This window comes from Neopelma chrysocephalum, unplaced genomic scaffold (assembly GCF_003984885.1).
Source record: "Neopelma chrysocephalum unplaced genomic scaffold, ASM398488v2 Primary Assembly neopelma1_24, whole genome shotgun sequence".
In the NCBI taxonomy this organism is placed as follows: Eukaryota; Metazoa; Chordata; class Aves; order Passeriformes; family Pipridae; genus Neopelma; species Neopelma chrysocephalum.
In genome coordinates this window covers 33,673,197-33,688,482 of record NW_020897693.1, presented here as the reverse complement: position 1 = coordinate 33,688,482, position 15,286 = coordinate 33,673,197, and the positions used below count along the sequence as shown (strand labels likewise).

General features: G+C 46.3%; 2 protein-coding genes across 6 annotated transcripts in view; both read right to left on the bottom strand.

The window, feature by feature from the left end:
* YLPM1 (YLP motif containing 1) overlaps positions 1-4,595 on the bottom strand; it is a 36,420-nt gene extending 31,825 nt beyond the window's left edge. For all 5 annotated transcript variants that reach the window (XR_003532302.1, XM_027671722.1, XM_027671729.1 and 2 more), the window contains exon 1: positions 3,554-4,595. Coding sequence is in view for 4 of the 5 variants with exons in the window: in XM_027671722.1 (XP_027527523.1) it covers positions 3,554-4,591 (1,038 nt within the window). In the remaining variant the exon portion in view is untranslated. The remainder of the gene's footprint in view (positions 1-3,553) is intronic.
* A 4,904-nt stretch (positions 4,596-9,499) lies between these two features.
* On the bottom strand, positions 9,500-15,282 carry FCF1 (FCF1, rRNA-processing protein). Its single transcript, XM_027671711.1, has 8 exons — positions 15,200-15,282; positions 15,046-15,113; positions 14,825-14,896; positions 14,413-14,561; positions 13,917-13,989; positions 12,956-13,043; positions 12,409-12,503; positions 9,500-10,137 (listed from the first exon to the last, which is right to left on the bottom strand). The coding sequence occupies exons 1-8, from the start codon at positions 15,200-15,202 to the stop codon at positions 10,089-10,091; spliced, it is 597 nt and encodes a 198-aa protein (XP_027527512.1). The 5' UTR covers positions 15,203-15,282; the 3' UTR covers positions 9,500-10,088.
* Positions 15,283-15,286: the final 4 nt, after the last annotated feature.

Below are 15,286 nucleotides of genomic sequence, written 5' to 3'. Positions count from 1 at the left end.
AAGAGCTGTCATGGCTTTGGGTGGAAGATGTGCATTGACACTCCAGCATGGACTCTCTCAGAAATCTTCAATAACATGCTGAAATAAGTGCAACTTAACACGAGGAAGGAGTATACTTTCCCAGTTATACAAAAGCTGATTCAATTATCCATCTCAAAAGGTACTATAAAGTGATTTTCCATTGTGGTGATAGATCCTGTACTTGGTGAGCACATGTTCTACTGCCACAGAATTGCTGTCTCCACAGATCCATTTCATTTCCTCTTCATTCTACCAACTCAACAAAGGGCTAGAACTCATAATATGACCTGGTGTTCCCACAAAGAGCTATGACAATATTGTTAGCTATTTTTTGCAGTAGATGAAGTCAGTGACACACGTATTACAGATTCTATCTGAAAAGCACAAGAAAAGTGAAAAGGAAGATTCTTACGGCTTAGTCTGAGCAAAACGAAAGTGCTAATGTAGAAAATTTTGATGATGAAGAGTTCAGTTATCTGAGTTACCTCCTCACAATGATTGCCATTCTTCAAGTCCAAATACAATCCTTAAGCCCAAGGAAAACATCAGCACCAACATACACCCTTTTCCATCATCGGCTGACCAAGAGACTAGGTCTGTTGCATTTTACAGGAACACTGAAACCATCAGTATCAGCTCATGACCACAGGACATACCACCAAAAACATCAAAGCCCACACCAAAAGACTACTCCAAAATTAACTTAGCTGACCCTAGGCCACAACGTAACATCTATTTTGGGGGACACTTGGTCCTTTTCTGGTATAGATAGCAAAAGAATGGTTTAGTGCCCTTTATAAAACTAAAGGAGCTGTTTAAAGAGTGTAGAATTGTGCTGAATGGTGATCTGGTAAAGCTAAGGTAGCTTTAACAGATGTAGAGAAATGCATATTTATGGATACAGATGCACCCACACATATTTGGTTACTACTGGAGAGCACTAGGAAGAGCACTGCCAGCAGGTTGAGGAAGGTGATCCTGCCTCTTTACTCAGCACTGGTGAGGCCACATCTGGAGTGCTGTGTCTGGGCTCCCCGTACAAGAGAGCCATGGAGCTCCTGGAGTGGGCCCAGCAGAGGGCAACAAAGATGATTAAGGGACTGGAGCATCTCTCTTGCAAGGAAAGGCTGAGGGAGCTGGGCCTGTTCAGCCTTGAGAAGAGACAACTGAAAGGAGACCTCACCCATGTCTACAAGTATCTGAAGGGAGGGTGTCAAGAGGAAGGATGCAGGCTCTTCTTGGTGGTGCCAAGAAACAGAACAAGAGGCAATGGGCAGAAATTGATGCACAGAAGTTTCATCTGAACATGAAGAAGAACTTTACTGTGAGGGTGACCATGAACTGGAACAGATTGGCCAGAGAGGTTGTGGAGTCTCCCTCACTGGAGCTATTCAAGAACTGTCTGGACACAATCCTGGGCCATGTGCTCTAGGATGACCCTGCTTGAGCAGGCAGGTTGGACCAGATGACCCATTGTGGTCCCCTTCCTTACCCAGTCTATGATACTGTAAATAAATAGCAGAATACAGTACTCAATTATCAAATGGAGCATTAATGAAATATCACAGGTACTTTAACTGGACTTTACAAAAGATGCATCTGATTGTAGAGAAACACAAGAATCCAGCAATTTAATCCAACTACACACCCATGCAAAAAGCTACGCTAAACTCACTGCTCTTTTCCTTGACAATATAGTATCTTAGACGGGAAAGGAAAATAATAAAACACTACCTCATGGCAAATTGCATAACATTTTTTCAGTTAAGAGAAAAACACTGATCTATTTGCAGCCACTGTTACTGTGGGATGAGAACAGAGAGAATTGCTTTTAATTGCCAGTTTTAACAAAGGCCTAATAGGGTATTATAAATGACAAATTACACTATTTCTCTACTTGGCTTTTAAGGTCATCAAAAAGAAAGCATCACTATGCTTTACTTTTTCCTATTCCTATTGTGTAAGGACTTGTTACTCATTTTACAGCCAAAGATAGCCAAAATCGTATCTATCTGTTACAATAAATTTGTGACCAGAAAAGTACCATATTCCTTTTGAATTAACTGAATTGTGCATGAGAGCAAACAAACTACTCAAGATAGAAGCTGTTTGTATACTCATTTACCAGACAACGTAAACTTCAGCAGTCTTCTGCTGCTTCTGTGTGCATCACAATAATGCATTACTTGCAACTCTTCTGGAGAGTGTTTACTGTTCTATCATTGAGCTCCATAATGTAAGAAGTCAGCAAGCTGCCTCAATACCAAATTAACACCACTTCCTACATCTGATTTTTGAAGATTCTGGTTTTGTCATTAAAAAATTTAGTAAGTCTCATTGTTATCACTGTAAAAGATTAACTCGTACTGTCCAGAACCTTCATAAAATTAAGTTAAATTAACTCAAAGCACCATGTTGCTAGGCAGTAATTAGTTATGTGGTGCAAATGTAAAAATGCAATTAAAAAGGTATCCCAGCAACTGACAAATTTAAAGTTTCAGTGACTTCAATATGATGTGATGGGATTTTTGCAAACTTAGCTTCAATTCAGAATCCTAAGATCAATTTCCCCAAAATAGATGTCTTTTAAACTTTAATAAAGTAATTCTAAAGTATGCACTTTAGTTTTGTTCTTGCAGCTGGATCTCTGCAAGACAACTCTAAAACCATGCAAAAGCCTTGGTGATCAGCCTGACCCATGTACATAGCCAAGGGTCTCAACACGCGTGTCTCTCTGTGCATGCTTAACCTTAAGCCACTGGATTGTCCCTGACAATGCAGATGAACAGTCCCATCAAGCTCACTGGAACTGTTCTCATTTAGGAAGTGAAGCATGCAAACATTGTGCAGGCATGTTGGACCTAGTGTAGGCATAAAAAGCATTAATATTTTTCACCCCAAAAGCATTTCAGAACATTTCCCTCTAATGCCCTACACAATTTCATACTAGAAGATCAAGTACATGTAGCACAAAACGTGAATCTAAGTAGATGGCTACTGTGTACTGCAACAGAAACACTTTTGCAACTTTAACTATGGGTGGTAGGACTAAAACAGTCACAATTCTACACTGATCACGCAAACAACTGAAATACTACACCTTCGGAAAACTAAATGAAGAAATCACTGAAGACAAGCGACACTTATCCTGAAACGTGCAACAAGCAAACAGACTGCTGTTCTCACAACAGGCCGGACGAAGTCATCAGGGGTTACGTGCAGGTCGCTCACATACTATACTTCGGAATACAATTCTCCAAAGACCAACACACCCCCCTAAAATCAGCCGGGATTTACACTTTCGCTGAAACAACTCAATAGCTCTTGAAAAATGACCATTTGTTACATCCCAGCAACCACCACTGGATAAAGAAGCATTTATGCAGCTTCCCGAGCCGTGCCATTCCCAGACTCCCACGGGTTGCGTCCAAACCCTCTAAGTATTATGCAAATACGGTATGTTTATTAACCGCCCTTACTCGGAGACCTTTGCAACGCCCCGTACCCGCCGCTACCACCCGGGCCGCCTTACCTGGGGGGTCATGGTGGAGGGGTCTGGCTGCTCCGTGCCACCGCCCTCCTTGGAGGCACCCTGCGCGGCCTCCGGCTGGGCAGCGGCCGGAGGGGGCAAGGACGGCTGGGGCGCTGGGAAATGCGCCTGCGAGGGCTTAGCCGGGGGAGGGATGGAGGGGGCCAGGGCGGGCTGCGCGGACTGGGAAGGAGAGGCCTGGGAGGAGAGCAGGTAGGGCTGGGGATGTGCCATGTATCCCTGGGCAGGAGGCGGCAGGTAGGGCTGTGAGGCGGTGGCCGGCGGGGGCTCCAGGTAGGAGGGCGGGGGTTCGGAGAAGGAGGGAGGTGGCTGGGAGGGCTGCGCCCGGGGCAGGTAGGGTTGGAGCGGCGGGGACTGGGCCGGGGGCGGCTGGGCGGGGGGTAGGTAGGGCTCGGCCTGGGGGGGAGGCAGGTAGGGCTGGGCGGGGGGCAGGTAAGGCTGGGCGGCGGGCTGCGGGGACTGCGGCGGCGAGGACAGCTCCATGTCCATGGGCACCGGCTCGGAGGGCACCGGCTCGCCCCAGTCGCCATGCCCGCCCGGCGGCTCCTGCCCGTCCCGGTCCCGGGCGGCGGCGGGCGGCTTGCGGGGCGGCGGCTCGCGGTGGGCGAACTGCTTCTGATAGCTGCGGACGGGCGGCGGCACCGGCGGCACCGGCGGCTGCTGCTGCCAGTCGGTGAAGGAGCCGGGCAGCGGCGGCGGCGGCAGCCCCGGAGGGGGCGGCCCGGGCGGCGGCGGCGGGCCCAGCAGCACGGACTGCAGCTGCTTCTGGTGCATCTGCTGGAGCTGCTGCAGCTGGGCCAGGTGCTGCTCCTGCAGGCTCAGAAACCCCGAGGAACCGGCGGGCGGCGGCGCGGCGGCGGGGGGCGCGGGGCCCGGCGGCGGGTAGCTGGGCAGCGGCATCGGCGGCACGGCGGGAGGCGGCACGCTGGGAGGCGGGATGGGCAGCGGCGGGGGCGGGATGGAAGTGGGGGGCGGCGGGTAGTGCCCGGCCGCCCCGTACAAGCCCCAGGCCGGGTACATGGCGGAGCGCGGAGCGGGCACAGGCCGCGGCGGCGGCGGCGGCGGGCGGCGCACAGCGCCTGCGCAGGGAGGCCCCGCCCCGCAGGGCAGTGGAGCGCGAACGCGGAGCCAGAGCGCCCAGCGGCCCCGCTTGGTGGGGGGCGGTGCCGGCACAGCGCCCCCTCGCGGGCACTGCCGCCAGCGCGGGGCCGGGAGCGAGCCTGGAGTGCCCGGGACGGGACGGGACGGGACGGGACGGGGGGACAACAGGGAAGAGCCGCTGGGGCCTCTGTTGTGTGTAGGGGTGCCGGCAGGTGCCGCGCAGGCAAGGCTGTGTATGGCTGTCCCGGCGCTCCCGCGGGCCCTGATGTCCCTGGGGTTCCGGTGGCCTCGGTTCCCTGGGGCGGCTGTGTTCCCGTGCCCGCCCGCTGTCCACGGCCGGTGTCGCCGTGGCGCTGCAGTCCCGCCCCACCCGGTGCCGGTGACCGGAGGCTCCATGGCAGAGCTGATGAATTGTTGTAGCGATTGAAGGGTGGCACGAGCGCGGCCACACTTCCCCCCGAGCCGGGCCCCGGGGACGGCGCACGAAGGCAAAGCGGTGCTGCAGCCTCGGGAAGGGCAGCGCGTAGCCCCTCGAGGGGACGGGGGCCCTGCGAGGTGATCCAGCCCCGATGATCCATCCCCAGAATGCCATGAACGATCTTGTTTCCAGCGAATACGATAAAACTGAGATACAAACACGAGAATGGAGCAGTGGATGTGTGAAATTGCCTCATCCATTACAGAAGCGACTGCTCTCAGATGCAGGAAAGAATTTTTTTTTTGTTTCTCCCATCCCACACTGAAGTATGAGTTAAACATACAAATATGTTCTGTAGCCCGTTAGTAATGATTTATGCCAAGTGCTGAACTGCATCGTAAAGACATGAGGGCTTGTGTGTCTTAATTCTAGTATCTGGGCAGTGAAGCCTCGTGGCTATGGGTCAGCAGGGCACCAGCACTGTGGTGTGTCACTCCTTGCTCTCCTTCTCAAGCACAGAAAACATGAGCAATTTTTGTCATGTTCAGTCTCTAGTTCATGGCTGGCAAATCAAGGATTCCTGGCCAGTGCAAAAAGGCATGTATTGGAGGAAAAGTCCTAAGACTTTTCAGTCAGGAGAAAAATCAGGAAAACCAGGTTGTTAGGTAGAGGAAAAGCTTTGTTCTCTCTGGTAGAAAAGCTGGAGTTTGTGTTCATTTGTTGTTAAATTCCAGGGAACCCACAGACGTGATACATTAATACCATTAATCTACAAGAAAAGCTCTGTGAACTCAAGCTATGAGATGCAAATCTTTGAGAAAACTGTTTTCATTTAACACACATAGAACTGTCTTTTCTATTCTTTGGTATCCTTTCTTTTCATCTAGAGGCGATTATTGATCCTTTTCTGTTTAGGATGATTTGTCTAGATTTCTCCTGCAGTGAATATGACTTCCAGATAGCATTTGTACTTTTAGCTCCTATCTCCTCTTCACTGTACAGGTACTTAGCATTTATATCCATTAGCTCTATGGGCCAGTTTACTCACTAAGCTTTCGAAAGTCTGTCCTCCCCAAATAGGGAATTCCTATTGCAAACATCCTGTAATTTAGCCTCCTGATCTATTCACTCAAAGTGAATTCTCTTGTGATCAGTTTACTCATGGTTATTTCCTGCAGGCAGGTCTCTCCCAGTATTCTTGCTCTTTGTTGTGGTTACTCAATATTGTCAAGAGCCTTGTTACTTCCCTTATGAAGGAATACATGTACTTAACCACTTTCAGGGGCAACTGTTTTCCAGCCTACATTGAGGAGGTCAAACTGTAACTTTCAAATAACTTGACAGATGCCTTTTTGGTATTCAATTCTGGTTTGGACAGCAGTAGAGTTGACTTCCACCAAACAAGACACACTGGCTTTACCCAGTGTTACCTTGCCCTAATGCAACCCTGCTAAGTTCACATTATGCCCTCTTATTCTTTTATTCAGAATATTTTATTTTTATTCTTTTATTCTATTCAGTCTGTTACATTAGTGGCTGTCATCATGTTGGTTTTAGTTCTTTTTTTTTAAGCTCGTGTTCTTCCTGCTTCTAAATGCTATTATGCTACCTCTCAGTTATCCCTCAATCACCCTGTGCCACATCTTGGATAAACAGCTTAAATTTCTTCACTTCATCTGGTGGTAAGGCTGCAGTAATCTTAGGCCTTCTGGTAGCTTCAGAAAGGAGTAGAAACTATTTTCTCCCATTCTTTGCATAAATCCAGACTTTCTTTACATGGCTGCCCTGGTTGTTCTCCATCTTCTGAAGCTGTGGGAACTGGCTACAGCAAGAGACAGGATGTTAGTGGGGAGGCTGAATTCTCTAGTTACTGAGAAACACTGCAAGCATCTGTTTGATATTTAACTCCTGTGCAGGTTTAAACCAACTGCCAGAGTTGGGTCAGGAAGGAACTTCTCCTCTGGTTTGGACTGGCAGTTCTGCCTTTGTGGGAATATCAAAGTATTCTAGATTATCAAACTCTTTCCTGTGACAAGGATCTTTCCTCCTTTGATATGCTGTAAGTTGGATCTAAGGTTGGGATGCCATTATATGCATGGAATAAATATTTTCCTCTGAACCAAGTGTTTGGTACACAGGTTCCCTGGCACTGCAGGACAAGCAGCTGATCATTCAGGTGGTCCTTTCCTATCCTGTTTATCTTCTGACAAGGTTCTTTGAGTTAATACTTAAGTTTTTCATCTTGCCAATTATATTCAGTTAAAGAAAATTTCCTGATGGGTTTGTTCACTGCCAATACTTTCTCCTTGCTGCTCAACCTCCAAACCTTCTAACACATCTTTAGCAATTGCCTTATGTGTATTCCAGGCTCCTCCTCCTTTTACTAAAAAAAGACAGAGTAAAAGGAATAAAAGACTTCAGTTAATGGACACATTTGCTTTGATTCCTACCCACAGCTACGTACACATATTTTCATGAAATCCCTCCAATAGGCATTATACTGGCAGGTACATGTTCCCCAAATTCATCAGGTTGCTGTACCTTTGACCTCTTATCTGGTGCCAGAAAGATTTTTATCAAATATTATCATATATGTCCATTTCTTTCTTCTCCAGTATCCTTCCATTTAGGTTAATTCAAGTGAAGTTATTTGCACTGGAACAATTTTAGTTAGCTCTTTACTTGTAGAATTCTTTCAAAACTAGAATTATTCTGAAAACCAAGTTACAGGGATCTAATCCTACAACCGTTTCTCAGTCCTCATTTGACTAAACATGGGCTTCAAGTGTTCATGACAATACTTGATCATTTAGCTTAAAGAAATGTAACTTGGACTGAGAGAAGAAAACTAATGATATTATTTTTGAAATGCATGTATTATACACTGGGTGTGAAATTTCAGGGTTGTTGGCTACTCTCTTCCTGGGTGGAGGCTGAGAAAATAAACTTCAACTGTGATAGCCTGGAAGGGTCTAAGTTTTGAAAGCATCAGTATGCTTTTATTTCAGGGGTGTTTAGTAGGTGAGCCTGCAGCAAGCAAAGAGATAGCAGGAGAGGTAGGTCTGATGTGTTCCCAAACTCTTCTGCAGTATCTGTAGAGACAGAGTGCTAGCAAGAAAGTTATGAGGATGTCAGGGCATTTCCCAAGGACAGAAAGTTATCTTCACTGCATGATGTAAAGCATACAGACAGCTGAGTTCAGCTCTTATACAACCATTAAGATTGGAAAAGACCTCTAAGATCTAATCCAACCGTTAACTCAGCACTGCCAAATCCACCACTAAACCATGTCTCTAAGTACTACATCCGCACGTATTTTTAACACTTCCAGGGACAGTGATTCCACCACTTCCCTCGGCAGCGTGTTCCAATGCTTGACCACCCTTTCAGTGAAGAAATTTTTCCAAATATCCAATCTAAACCTCCCCTGGCACAACTTGAGGCCATTTCCTCTCATCCTGTCACCTGTTACCTGGGAAAGGAGACTGACCCTCACCTGGATACCACCTCCTTTCCGGTAGTTATAGAGAGTGATAACGTCTCCCCTGAGCCTCCTTTTCCTCAGACTAAACAACCACAGCTCCCTCAGCTGCTCCTCATAAGTCTTGTGCTCTAGACCCTTCACCAGCTCTGTTGGCCTTCTCTGGACACACTCCAGCACCTCAATGTCTTCCTTGCAGTGAGGGGCCTAAAACTGAACACAAGACTCTACGTGCAGCCTCACCAATGCCGAGTCCAGGGGCAGAATCTCTTCCCTAATCCTGCTGGCCACACTATTTCTGATACCGGTAAGGATGCTATTGGCCTTCTCGGCCACCTCTGCAGCCAAACCAGTGTAAGGCACTACAGGATAAAAGGCTCCAATTAAGTTTGGAAATTTTCTTAATTTTACCAAGAATATAAATTTTCAGTCTTGTCCTGTATTTTGGCCAGGAAGCATACTTTAGCATGTTGGCCCCTGGTGGCCCTGTCCTCACCACAAAGCAGAGATTGTAAGAGCAAATTATATTGCTAAGAACTAAGGAATAATGGAGAAGATATGAGAATGGAGAGTTATGGCTTTGAAATACTTTTCCCCTTGCATTTCTCCATGTGGCTTAACCATTGCTTTCCATCCCTCCTCTGACCACTTCCTTCCCTGCAGTAAATGCTGCTGGGAGACTATCTGCAACCATTGCTCTTATTCTCCAACACTGACTCTGCTCCCAGCTCACATTAATACCTTTCCCCATTTGACACCTTCCTCCTCTTCCCTGATACCTAACAAAGTGATAAGGGCTTGAGGTGCATAGGTCCCAAGCAAACAAGAGGGAAAGATCTGTCCCAACCCAACCCTACCCTGTCTCCACCACTCTAAATGTAAGCAAAAGGACCAGACTGCCAGCTAACCCACTACAGACAGCACAATCTGAGCAGGACACTTAACCAAAAATCATTCATTGTCCAGCTGAATAAAAGCCCATCAATTCCCATATCATCAACTCCCAAAATCTTCTAGACTGCTATTCCAGAGAAGGCCCACCAACTGGTGCAGATCTGATGTCTTTTCTTCAGAACGCAGGTTCTGATTTGTTTGAGGAAACAGGTGTGAGGCAGCTTCCCAGAGAAATACCTGTTCCACTGCAGGTGCAGCAATAAGAAACTTTTAAAATTTCTGTGGTTTCATTCTCAGCCAGAGTTGCATCATCAGTATTTAATTCAGAATGCTGAAATCACTTTTTCCAATGATCCCAATGAAGACAGAGTTAGGCATGTTCTGGGCACTGCCACCCTCTGTTTCTCATACGCTTCTCTCAGCTATAGGTAATCAGACCAAGTCAGAACAAGGATGAATAAAACCAGACTCTTCAAAATAGCTTTTTCTTAGAAAATCAAGGCTAAGAAGTCAGTTCAGTGTCACCCGTGGTCCTATGAGTAAAAGAGAAAGCAGGAGGGTTGGAATCAGAAGGACCCTTATCCTGGCTCAGAGTCCTGGCATCGACGGCTTGGCTGGACAAGTTAGAATCGAGGAGCTCCATAATCATCCGGCATCCTTTCAATGTTGTACCTGAGAAAGAAGAAAAACTTATGAAGACAACCTACTCCACACTGCTCTCCTCCCCACTGTGGTGGAGCATCTACCCCCTCCTCCTCCTCGGGGCTGCTGTATGATCTCAGGGATTCCTGATAGGCCTTGTTCTTTGTGTAATGAGTTGGGCGATGAAGCATCCCTTGAACATACCAGGAAGTCTTGCATGGCTAAGATGGAACAATACTGACTGTACCAGGAACTCCTGTTGCCTGGCTAAGGTGAAGGATGTGAGTGCAACTAAACAGTCATCTCCTGCCCTATCTGAATCGTGGCCTGAGTGGAATGGTACCATTGTTACTGGAGTTTTGGAAACTCTAGTAATTACCAATCTGGATTGTGGCCTAGATGTACAATTTATGGACAACTAAAACCAATCGCCTTGCGACTCTATAAACAGTGGTCTTAAGTGAGGCCCTTTGAGCTCTCCTGGGCTGCAGAGTGCTGTACAAGCACCTCCCTCTGAGCGGGACACCTCTCAGAGGTCATGAACTCGCAAGTATGCGATACTTGAAGGACTGTAGCTCAGCCCTTGGCTGTTGAAAAATGCAGAGGCATTCAATGTATTTCACTGAACCTGAAGGGAATTTTTACCAGGTACCTTTATACATTTAGATACATCCATCTCTGTGTCCACGTGCACACGTGTGAATTGGCTGAAATACTCTTTACCAAGTGTACTATGAATGTTGTTTCCTGAATCTATAATTTAGTCACTGTAATAATTGTAGTAAATCCTACTGAATCACTTTATAAATGTTAAGTTAGTCAATGATTAAATGCTGCTAAAATCTAATTTAGACAGAAACTGTTGACCAAATCTGGGACTAAGATTGGATCTAGCCACACCTGGACTCCATCAGGAGTTTAAAAAGTAAGGGAGTCCATTCTGAACCTTGTGACCCAATGGAAGGATTTTTTATTGAATTTTTAGACATAAACCATTGACCAAGCCTGGGACTAGGATTGGATTCAGGCCCACCTAGACTCCGTCAGGAGTTTAGAAAGCAAAAAGATCCTTTCTGAACCTTGTGACTCAACAGGAGGGTCTTCCTTACACTTTGCATTCCCAGTCTCCCTCCAAGTCACCCTAAAGCGATTCTAAGCTGATTTTCCTTTGCATTTTTCATCCAGGTAGTAAGAGAGCGAACCTTGACATCGAACTCCGTTAAGTTGCACTTCTGCAAATTTATATTAAAACTTGCTTTTGCTAATATCTTTAATGGTGATTGTTGCAGTGGCCTAAATGACCCATTCACGACACCATCCGGCAACAGGCTTACAGGCAGACTGAACAGCAAGCTCTGTTGCATTTTTATCTGCAGCTCAGATTCCCAGGAAGAAAAATATTAGTTCTGAAAGTAAAAAGTCTTCATAACATTGCTGTTATTCTTCACCTTAAACTCAGAAATCAGGTATCTCAGAAACTCACCATTTCCAGAGAAGGAAAATTAAAGGTGGTTCTGTAAGACTTGGAATTTAAGAGCAGACCACCACAGAGAATAAAGCTTTTGACATTCAACTTATAATTCACAGAATCACAGAATCATTTAGGTTAGAAAATACCTTCAACATCACCAAGTCCAACCTCTGACCAAAGACCACCTTGTCAATTAGACCATGGCACTAAGTGCCATGTCCAGGCATTTCTTGAACACCTCCAGGGATGGTGACTCCACTACCCCCCTGGGCATCCCGTTCCAAAAGTTCATGGCCATAGTGAATAAGAGGCAAAGATGTTTTGAGAGAAAAATCCTTTGAGCCACATTCTAATTATTCTTAAGACTTTACATATTTCTAGCAATCAACCTCCTCATTTCCAACATGCTGCACTAGTATCCTTCTGAGTTGTTTAGTTTTTAGCTAAGAAGCAAATTCAATCTCTTAGCTGAGGGTACACAAAGCTACCAAATGGAATATGGAATAAGAAGGTTCTTTTCTTCAAGGATCTGCAGAACACATTGCCTGATAGTCCTGCTGCTGCTGGTAAGCAAAACTGATCTATGGAAACACTGGCCTCAAGGAGAGTAGCTTTCCTGGTAAAGACAAGTGAACAAGTAGACTGGAATAAAAGTGGGTCTGTGGCCAGTCTCTTCCCAGCAGTAGCTGTACTTCATCATCTGTGCAAACACCAGGCCCTTTACTGCAGCCTGCACCATAGACAATGCAGGAGAGAAGTCCATGGTGACAGAGTCCCTGTCAGACAAGGATTATACTGGGCAGGGTTTCTCTCTGTCAGGGGGCCCTTACCTGTGCCTGGAAATATACATTATAGGCACTCCAGGGATTTTTCGTATTCTCCGCTTGAGCTCTTTATCTACGGTGGCCACAATGTAACATTTGTGCTGCAAAAAAAGAAGGCAGGTCAGATTTAACACCAGCGAACCCACAGAAAGAAGATATAACTGATCAAACACTTCTATTCAGTGAGCTCATTGAACACAAGAAGGCTAAGAGTCCTTAGCAAGGCATTACTAGGACTTGTACAGAATTCCACAGCAGACTAGTAACATCCTTCTGCTCATCAAAATAGACTCACAGAAATTTCTGAAGGTCTGTCCAGCCTTCCAAGCTGACAGCTTTCCCCTCCTCAGTGGTTCTTGATGCTGTTCTATGCAATAAGAATGCCCAGGGAAGAAAATACCTTGCATAAAATACAGTTGTTCTAGGGACTGAAACTGCCCCTTAGTGAAATTTTGTAGTTACTTTGTGGGAAACTTAAGTCATTAGTAGTTAGGAGGGTTCAGGAACTTTTAGTATGTTAGCACAGTACAGAAAATGTCAGAGAGGGAAATACCTGAGTGACCCTCTGTACCAAGCAGTCATCTGCGTAGGTTCCTTTGTGCATACACGGCAAACGTTCAAACCGAGGGTCCTTGGCAATTCTGTGGGGACATATAAGGCAGCATCACAGCAATCAGACCACAGAGTACAGTAACACAGTACAGAGGAATAAGAACACCCCTTTCTGTGATATACAGAACATTGTTCTCAAAACAAGGGCTGAAGGGATGGAGTAAATGGTACATAAAAGTCAAATGAAATGAGGAGCAAAAAAGAACGCAGTTTGTCTAATAATCATAGTTTAAGTATTTCTTAGTACTGGTTAGTTGGATTCAAAATCTGTAAAATGTCAGGCCATTGCTAAACAAAGTAATTTGAAATAAGTTATCTGTGGGAAGAACTAGAACTCCTTCCGGTGTGTGATTGTTCACACCGTGCATATAGGGACATTGCACCTTCTCTCTGAAGGGCAACATCAAAGCCGCTTAGGGGATGTACTCGGATAGTTTACAACACAGCAGGCCAAAATAAAAAGTAAAGAACAATACATCTGAGTGGAGGATATGAACTACATTGGACTAGTGTCGTACAGATCACACAATAACCTAGCTCTAGATTATCAATACATGGTACCTACTCATACAGGAGTAACATGAAGTATGAGTAAAAAGTTCCATAAGACTTGGTTCACTTCTTTATTCATCTCTAGAAATTCTAAAATTAAAAAAAATATGTATTTTTTGAGAAACAAGAAAAAGGCTTACTTTGAAAGTCTTAGGAGAATAAAAGATTACAGATTGATACTGTGCACTCATACATAGCATTTTGTTTTAAAAACCAAAAAAATCTAAAACTCGAGACATTGTACTCATCTTGTACAGCCAGAGAACTAAAACCAAGTTCAAGACTCTGCAACAACCTAACCACCCTCTAGTGCAGGAGCATGTCATGGCAAAAGAGAAGAGAACACCTACCTTAACGCCACACGGTACTTCTGTCCTAATTTTTCAATTTCACCCATTACACAATCTGTGATACATGGAATACCTACATGCAAAAAAAGCCTGTATTAATACAAAGCAATATTTATTCACAGACCTCTATATTGCCCACATGTCCAGGAATTATCATGGAACTCTAAAACATATTACTTACAGCAAGAACAGATAAGGTTTCAAAGTGATGAAATGTAGAGCCACTGAGTTTGACCATGCCATGGTAATTTTAGATATTTAAGTACTAATGCTCTACCTTTGTTGAGACTAGCATTTAAGACCACCATTTGACTGAAACCAGAGGCAGTTCCAGGGTTACCACAGCCATGAACAATCAGCTCCAAGATTATGGCACATATCCTTTTTTCAAGATTTCTGTTATTTTCAGCCAGTGGCATGAGGCTGACAAAGCACATTCCAAGCACACTGTGGCACTGCTTGGTCAGAAGAAGTTGCAAGGGGTGCGGACACTCACACTTGGCATAGAGACAGTCCATCATTGACTGCACTAGGTCCAGCTTGGCCTTGATGGAGAAGTTGATGAAGTTAGTGTCAACCAGGATGTGGTAAGGGGGGCCCAGCTGTGTATTATACTGGAAGAACAAGCAGGAGGGATGCTGGGGGCTGCCAGGAAGACAAAGAATTCAAATCAGTTAAATGCATTTAACAACATGTCCAATCCTACAATTTGCAGAGAATGAAAGAGGAGTAATGAGCAGAAAGACCCCTGCTGCCTCTTAAGCACAGTCCCTTGGTTTGGCACACCATGTCCTTTTTTGACAGTTTTGCTCAGAAACATCCTTGGTTACAGCCTGCAGCGTGGCTGGACCTCGCTCCCTTCTTCCCTCCCTCCATCCCTCTCTCCCCGAAGTGTCGGCAGTACTTACACCTCCCGCTCTTTGATGGCGCTCGGGTCCTCTTTCTTCTTCACGGGGGCTTTCGCCCGGTCCTTCTCTTTACTGCAAAGAAACACAGGCACTTCCTTAGGACGAGTGACAGGGAAGGGCGGCCAGCGGCGGAGAGGCTTGGGCCGGGATCCCCTCCTGCCTCTCCCGAGCGGGACACGAGGACGCTGCAGGGCCCCGCCTGGGAGCGCAGCCACACTCACATGCGCTCATCCCGGAGGCTGATCATGCGCTTCATCACCGCGTACTTCCGCGCCTTCTTCTGCTTCCCCTGCAGGGAGACGGACACTCAGCCGCAATGAGCCGAGGAGAGACCCGACCCCAGCCCGTTCCCTCCCCGGCCCGCTCCCGGCTCACCATGCTGATCACGCTGATCCCGCCGGTCCTGCCTCTGCCGTCGGTGCCCCCGGTGCGTCACTGGGCCCCGCCCCGGGAGCGCGTCAC